We start from the raw sequence: 8,450 nt of genomic DNA, 5'->3' as shown, positions 1-8,450 counted from the left end.
ATCATACAATGTATTTCAGTTTCGTCCATAATTTTATTGTAATTTACGTAACGTGAAATTCAAGAATGTATGCGGAAGAATGTGCTCTGCTGAAATCAAAATTGCATAAACATGTCATGTAAAATGACGAGGCTAGCTAGGCTAGCCCGCTACACATGTTTAAGATTTGTTTCCCTCTGAGAGGACGACACGACACGACAGTAACTACAGCTCTAGCCACCGTTAAGGAAATAATTAGATGCAAACCTAGAGGGATGTGTTCATCCATGGAAGAGTTTGTTGATGGTGAAGCGCTTTAGCAGGTACACTGTAGGAATTTAGCCGCTAGGAGCATGCTACTGTCACGCACCAAAATCACGCTATAGACCAAATCAGCGGGATGTTTACATTTACTTCCGGGTACCCCTGAGGTCCACACATTATAATGGCGATGGACGGCACAAACTGACGTGTTGAAGACAAAAACAGACAAAGAAGACAAAAATGGTTTGTCCGTGTTGTGTTGTTGTTTAATATAATTCATAACAACACTTTCACTAACGTTAGTGGAGACCAGACTAGCTAATTTACCTGTTGGACCAGACCAGAGTAGACTTGAAGCTAAATTAAATTAACGTGGCGTCAGTAGCTCTTTCAAGCCGAGAAGAGCCTGGTGACGCGAGGTTAGTAGCTCTGTCTGTAACGTTAACAAGTCTGCAAAAAAACAGCGAGTTTGACAGTCAAACAAACGTTATTAGCTAGCTAACACTACATAAAACAAACACAGAAGAAAGGCTAGATACGTCGGACAAGCATGTTTACCAACCGTTTAACCATTTAAATTGAAAGTAGTCGGCCGAAAACAACGAGAGGGTTTGACAGCATTTATTTGACAACACGCACATTTAAACCTGCCGCCTTCCCCAAGTGGTACCCGGAAGTAAATTTGTTTACATGGTGACGTCACGGTGATTTGGTCTGTAGATACCACTCGGTACATTTGGCAAAGGAAGTTATGGCATTCACAAGCTAATGATATCCTAACTAAATTAAGTCTAATGTTGAACTGTTTGTGTGTTATGTAGCTGTAGGCATCATGAGTAGTCAAAGTTCTGCTCCAGTAGCCAGAGATGGCATTACTCCACTCCAGCAGATGCTGGCGTCCTGCTCAGGAGCCATCCTCACGTCACTGTTTGGTGAGATCTAAAAAAAATCACGTCTGTCGGTCTTTTCTTCAAACAATACAAAGCTCATGCGCACTTGCAGTATCTTGAGTGACACTGATACCTAGTAAATAAAGGTTTAAACTTAGATTTATATTATAATACATTAGTCACACAGTTTACAGAGAAATCACCTTTAGAAACAATTGTGGTGGAGATAAAGTTGTATTGGAAACTAATAAGGAATCTTTGCTGTTTTCAGTCACACCATTAGATGTTGTGAAGATCAGACTTCAAGCACAGAAAAATCCTTTCCCCAAAGGTACAATCTAAATGCACTGGTTTATTGCTATTATATGGCCTCATAAGTTACATATTTAAGCAATCTACAAATGTTTCTCATCATTTCCCAGGAAAATGCTTTGTCTACTGCAATGGACTGATGGACCACATATGTGTGTGTGAAAACGGCAACTCCAAGGCGTGGTACAAAGCCCGTGGGCATTTCAATGGCACTCTGGTAACCTTTTCATCCACCCTCCCCATACACATATCCAAATCAGAATCAGCTTTATTGGCCAATTATGTACACATACAAGGGATTTGACTTAGTTTTACATTGCTGTCAAAGTACTCTCACACAGAGAAAAGGTATGCACAAGCTAAAACAAACGCACAGGTACATTTAAACATTTACCTGTCTCACAAAGCTGTTGTCTGTCCCCAGTCACTGAATCAGAATCAGAATCACTTTTATTGCCACAGTATGCAAGTTACATACGAGGATGGAATTTGTCTTAGTGTCTGTATGCAGCGTAGCGGTCACATCAATATACAGAGATAAGAAGTAGGAAGATAACTAAAGACAATCACAACGTTGCAAGTGCAATCAAATCAAATATATATATACAATATGTACATGAGTGGAGGAGTGTTCTGTGGATATTAAACTGTTCACTGTAATACGATATATATGTCTACAATAGTAGTCAGAAGTTTTTGGTCATGGGTCTGTCCTGCATTAGTACTGCAGACAGTGGCTGGTATTATGGGCAGAAATAGTAGCGGCAGAAACTGAATTCTTGATGCCTAAACTTCATTTGTATGCAAAGATTAACTGAATTACATTACATTTGTATTGTAAACTTGTATTGTAAACTTAAAATGGTTTGAATTTGATCATTATTTCTTTCAACTTTCAACCTTTTAATTAAATATACATATAAATAATATATATAAACTAGTTTGATGTAAAGTCCAACCCTCAATGTGTTTCAGTTATTACAATTCAATTTCAAAGTCTCTGAGACTTTTGGGATTTTGGTGACTGTGGCTAGCTTGAGGTGTGTTTGTTTTACTGGTACTGTTCAGTTATAACGTCAAAAATTCAAATGAATGCAATTCAAATCAAATGTCCACTGGCACTAATCTCACTTTTTACACATTTGACTAATCGTCAAATGTGTAAAGTAGAGCTGAACAGCTGTATTGTGATTCAAAACCTATGACTGCCAAACACCATGCCTTGTCATTGGGCCGTCTCTGTCTCTGCAGGATGCCTTTGTCAAGATAGTACATCGTGAAGGAATCAAATCCTTATGGAGTGGTCTCCCTCCAACCCTGTAAGTGTGAAGTCTGTTGCTTCCATTTTATTCCCTCATTACAATTCATCCCGCATAGGCGCCTAGTACTCTCCCCTAAGGCTGAGTTATGCTCAGCTGCAGCTAATGCTAGTGCTTGGTCAAATGTCATCCAGCAGTCATGGTCTATATCTGATGCAGTCGTGGTACGGCTGCTCTCCTGTGAGGCTGGAGGAATTAGTCGAAAGCCACATGAATTGTTCTTAAAGACTGATGTTTGACTTAAGTGGTATGGTAAGAGCAATTTTGGACCTGTGCTAAATCATGCTGCTACTCGTGGTTTTGAGTTACTATTGTTTTAGTGGTGTCTGACCTTTGCCTGACTAATGTCAAAGCAGAACTTTGATGGCAGCATCGTTTATGCTTATGGTATTTCACATGTGATATCTCCAGTGTGATGGCAGTCCCGGCTACTGTGATCTATTTCACGTGTTACGACCAGCTGTGTGCGGCCTTGAGGGTCAGGATGGGCGAGCAGCACGCTCAGGAGGCTCCTCTCCTGGCAGGAGCTATCGCTAGAGGTGAGCTGACTGCTCAGGAGGCTCCTCTCCTGGCACGAGCTATCGCTAGAGGTGACCCGACTGCTGTCCCATCACCTGAACCATGGTCACATTCATTCAAGCACTCACAGGGATTTCTCTTACTCTAGCTAAGGCTAGGTAAACTCTAATATCTGTTTATCTACGGAAAATAGTGATTTAAGACAAATGTACAAGGTGAAAAGGCTTCTTTTGAGTCATTAGTATCAGAATTGCATATGCGAACAGCTCACATTTGGTCAACTCAATTCATAGCAATATTTCAGAATATTGGTTGTAAATTGTCTCTGTTGGGCCACTCAACCCTTATTCTCTGCCCTGGGTATCTGCAGTGCTTTAAAAACCTCGTCTGTGGCAGTGTGACCCTTTTTTGTGGTTACAGTTTTCAAGACTATGCCTGTTGGCAATAATTATTAATAAAGGGAGGGGGGGGAAAGCATAATTGGTGATGACTACTGTAGTTTCCTGCGGCAGCTAATATGACTGTTAATGGATTGTAAAGAGGGTTATTTATGCAAAATGTTGCTTTAGGTCCAGTGAAGCTTTTTCAATGTCTTTGTCACTGTGACCTTGTGTTTTAAATCTATGTGCGTTTCTTTCAACCTGCTCCTTTTCTCTCTGTTTGATCCTGTTTTTCTCTGCACGTGTTGTCAGTGGGCTCCGTGACGGTAATCAGCCCTCTGGAGCTGATCCGCACAAAGATGCAGTCTCAGAAACAGTCGTACAGGGAGCTGACTGACTGTATTCGCTCGTCGGTGGAGGCAGAAGGCTGGGTGTCTCTGTGGAGGGGCTGGGGGCCCACGCTGCTCAGAGACGTGCCCTTCTCCGCCATGTACTGGTACAACTACGAGAGGGCCAAGAGCTGGCTGTGTGAGCGCCAGGACAGCAGGGAGCCCACGCTCGCCATCACTTTCATATCTGGAGCCGTGTCGGGCTCTGTAAGTGCCTCTCTCCTCCGAAACTGAACACCATTCATGCTTCCTGTAGATGAGGATATTATTTTTTTCTCTATTTGACAGAGATAGAGGACAGAAGATATCACAAATCATAAGTAAACCATAGGGCCGGGAGATATGGTTGAAATCAATACCACGACAATCATGATTTTTTTTCTTCGATTTTCACGTTAATCAAATGAATGTTCATCCTATTGAACCGAATGGTAATGTTCCGTATTTCAAAACAAACAACAATTTCTAACCAATCTGAAACGTTAAAATAATATTCCTTAAAATGTTTCATGCCTCATTTTGTGACAGTTTTTAAATACAATTAGCTTGTCGTCATCAATTTAATCCGCAACACTATCACAATATGATTCCACTGAAAGACAATAAACATTGTCGCCCCGGCCCTAGTAAAGAAACATTTATTTGTTTCCTCATTCATTTGTCCATTTCTTTCAGATTGCGTCCATAGCAACATTACCTTTCGATGTGGTTAAAACTAGAAGACAGGTGGAGCTTGGAGAGCTACAAGCAATGAATTGTAATTATGACATTACATGTTATGCTATATTTTGTTCTTATACTCTGTGTTTTATTGAGTTCTAACTGTAATGGGCTCTGAAAATTGGAAATGGTTGACTTATTAACAGTCAGTTGTTGAATGCAGTTGAGGGGTTTTCCATGCTGACTGGTGTCTCTTTGTCTTGTCAGTGTCGAGTCGAGCCTCCTCCACCCTCAGTGTGATGAGCAGGATCGTGGCACAGAACGGCGTTGGTGGACTGTTTGCAGGTAGATGGTTCATGCTGCTCACCCGTCAAACGTTTCGGAATTATTCATTGTTTTATGAATAAGGAAGTAGGCAGTGGGCCCTACTGAAAAATCCAAAGCACTCAGGTCTCTACATTGAAGTTAGCTGGCTATACAAGTTGGCTTTAAGGCTTTTTACCTTCAATGGAGACCTGAGGGCCTTGGATTTTTCAGTAGGGCCCACTGCCCACTTCCTTATTCATATGGACAGGAACCCCACCTCCAATGAGCATCTCTCCTGTTTTACAACATATTAAACATACATAAGCAGCGTTCTTTTCCTCTGTCTACAGTTGTTCATTGTTTGACTTGAATTCTGTGAGATGACACACAACCTCTCCTCCCATCCTCTGTCTCTCTGCCAGGTTTCCTGCCCCGGCTCATCAAAGTGGCTCCGGCCTGTGCCATTATGATCAGCACCTATGAGTTTTTAAAGGCATTCTTCCGCAAGCAGAACCAGGAGAGAACCCCGGGGCTGCTGCACACCACGGACACCTGATGGCTGTCCAAGTTCTCCAAACCAGAGCCAACACTAGCCTTTTGGAAGGAAAAGGCTTTGTGTTGCCATATCAAAGACACAGGCAGACATGGAAGATAATGAAAACATCCAAACTACCGAGCACTTTTGCTGCTGCTGCATTGCAGGAGATTACAGACGACACACATTTATATTAATTTCAAAGCTTTTATTATATAGTAAGATATGGTAGTAAAATGTGTAATTTAATATTATTTTCTCTAAAATGTCAGAATTTCTTCCTCAATTAGTATTTCTAGATCCTGTACATATGACTGAAAAATATATTTTTCGTGTTATCAGTGTTGAAATGATATGCGGTGACGCACGTGTAATAGAACGGCCAGCAGATGGCAGCCAAAGTTTTGTTTTGTTAAGATGCAATTGTCCCAAGTCCCGTGCGCGTGTTAATGTGCCTGGAGTCCTTACACAAGAGATGAGTCTCCTTTACTGTGTTCCTCTGTCACGCTAGGCCCTTTCCATCCAGAAGTGACCCAAGTGGTCTCTTTTGCAATAACACTCCCAATCCTGTGTTCCACAACCATGTGTGAGAGAGACACTACCATTGTGCCAAATGAGTTTATGTGGAAAGCATTTATGAAGGTCTTTTTCAGCTTTACAAGAATCTTACTTTGGAATAGTTAGTGAACCCACTTTATCCCAGCACATACGACTGATGCTTCCTATTAACATCGACTGTGACAAAAAAAGAAAATATAGCTGACATATAGCTGACATTCAATTCATGCCTGGTTCATTTATATAACCATCTTTTCATTATTTGATTCATTACCTCATGAGTGGCTCAAAGCTCATATGAACTGTAGAGCACAGCATAGGTTGCTTGGACTGTGACCCTTCATTGTTTATACAAAGGTGGCTTTAACAAGGTTTCGCCACACGCTTTGGATCTGAACAAGAAATTCAAATGTCAGTTAATACAGTAGTCTCACTGTTTTGGCAAATACAGTTTATTCCAAATGAATGAAGGGTAAAAAGGCAGAAATAATAAAACATCTGTTGTATGTGCAAATGACTGCTGGAATGAGCTAAAGGCAAATATTAAGGTTATGAGTTTACCGTTGACGGCTCTTCATCAACCCAGTCACATGATATATAAATACATTTAACTACTGATGTTCTGAAAATGCACTCATATCTGTTCATCTGATCAAGTTACGAGTTGCAGGGCAATCTATTCATTACTGAGTCCTAACAGTGTTCATACATAGAATATTTGGTATGACCCATTTGTGGTTACTAGCCTTAAAAAGTGAATACTGCATTTTGAGAATTAAAGGGAATGAGAACACACTTGTCTTGTGTTCCATAAAGCTAAACAAAGTTAAAACCCAGAATGGCAGGGTGAACATTTATCATAGTGACAATTACCTGAGAACAAAAAGTCATACTGCATGATGCATAACACTGATAAAATGCTGACAAATTGTGCAGGTACATTCATAAATCAAAGCAATGAGTACAGATAAAAAAAAACTATATAGGCTATGGCAGCAGAATTATGTAGTAGCTCAGATGATATGAATGAGCCTTTCAACTGCAAGAAATGATTAGCAATGAGAAACATTGGAAAGAGACAACATAGACCAGGGATGGGCAACTTTGATGATAGAGAGGGCCACAAAAAATCTCCTCGCTACCAGAGGGCCAGATTGTGACCATGCACTTCCACCAGTAGCCTACTGTAACTCCATCACTCCCGACTGGTAATCAAAGTTTATTATACAAACATTTATATTTTTCATATTAAAATTGAGTAATTATTCCATTCAGATGACACCATAAACTTTGCTCTAGCTTTAAAACAGCCTGCTGCAGCAATTTGATGTGGTACATCACCCAAATATGTCATATTAATCATTGTTAATTAATTGTTGCATGTGCAATGTGCATCCTGGATATAGTTTGTTACAATAGCTTTAGCTCAAATGCACTGGCCACCCCTGAAATCTAATTGGCCACCCCAGGTGCCACCCCAAAATCCAGAGGGTGCTGGCATCTGTGGCTGACTCTACCGTCTTTCAGAGACTGCAGCGGGCTCATTTTTAAAGCTACAGTGAAGGTACTCATATATTAAACTAGAAGACCTAAGGCATCCATTGCTACCGACCATGTTATTCTAGCCAGTTGGGAAGGTGGGTAAATAATGCTAAAAATTTAGGCTAAATTTTGACAAGTGAAAACATTTCTACATCCTCCATAAATGCCGCACTCAGTGCCACCCATGCTTGCGTTTGTGCCCCACCTGGGCCACTCCAGTCAAAATGGTCTGGACACGCACCCTGGGTCAGGGGCAGCAGGGCCACCAGTTGCCCAGCCTTGACATAGACCAACATTTAGTGTTTTTTCCCCTTCTTTTTTCTCATGATATTACATTGACATGCTATATTCTCTTGTCAAACTCTTTCCTTCTTGAGAGTAGTGAAAACTTCAATCTTCTGAAGACATGTGCATTTGTCTTCTCAGTACTGTAAAGTGACATGGTAAACCACAAAATCAACTTCCCACTCATTTTACCAGAGCAGTTAAAAGAAAAGAACCTGAATGTGATGATCTAATAGATGAAGACACAGACAAACCATAACAAACAAATAAAACACATATCTACGCGTACAAGGTCCTCTGAACAGTGTTTCAGCTGAAAGGTACGTTAGTGGGTCATGACTGCTGGAGCTGGTCAGAGTTTGAACACAACTCAATGAACATGCTACACCAGATTCTCAACTTGTACAGTACCTCTGATTCCCAAGCTTCCCCTTCTTAAAGCTCTGGACTCTACATACAGAATGCAAACAAACTGAACCGATGATATCTATATTCAGAAAGTTCTTGGATTG

The 8,450-nt window shown here is 40.8% G+C and overlaps 1 protein-coding gene across 1 annotated transcript; it reads left to right on the top strand.

Moving 5' to 3' along the window:
* The first annotated feature begins 151 nt into the window (after positions 1-151).
* On the top strand, positions 152-8,447 carry slc25a40 (solute carrier family 25 member 40). The gene is made up of 10 exons (XM_083648531.1): positions 152-302; positions 1,065-1,175; positions 1,405-1,464; positions 1,556-1,662; positions 2,697-2,764; positions 3,176-3,303; positions 3,976-4,259; positions 4,728-4,809; positions 4,980-5,057; positions 5,441-8,447. The coding sequence occupies exons 2-10, from the start codon at positions 1,076-1,078 to the stop codon at positions 5,572-5,574; spliced, it is 1,041 nt and encodes a 346-aa protein (XP_083504657.1). The 5' UTR covers positions 152-302; positions 1,065-1,075; the 3' UTR covers positions 5,575-8,447.
* Positions 8,448-8,450: the final 3 nt, after the last annotated feature.

This window comes from Poromitra crassiceps (assembly GCF_964638095.1).
Source record: "Poromitra crassiceps genome assembly, chromosome: 1".
NCBI classification, from domain to species: Eukaryota; Metazoa; Chordata; class Actinopteri; order Beryciformes; family Melamphaidae; genus Poromitra; species Poromitra crassiceps.
The sequence above is the reverse complement of the archived record's forward strand: the minus strand, read 5'-3'. Positions and strand labels throughout refer to the sequence as shown.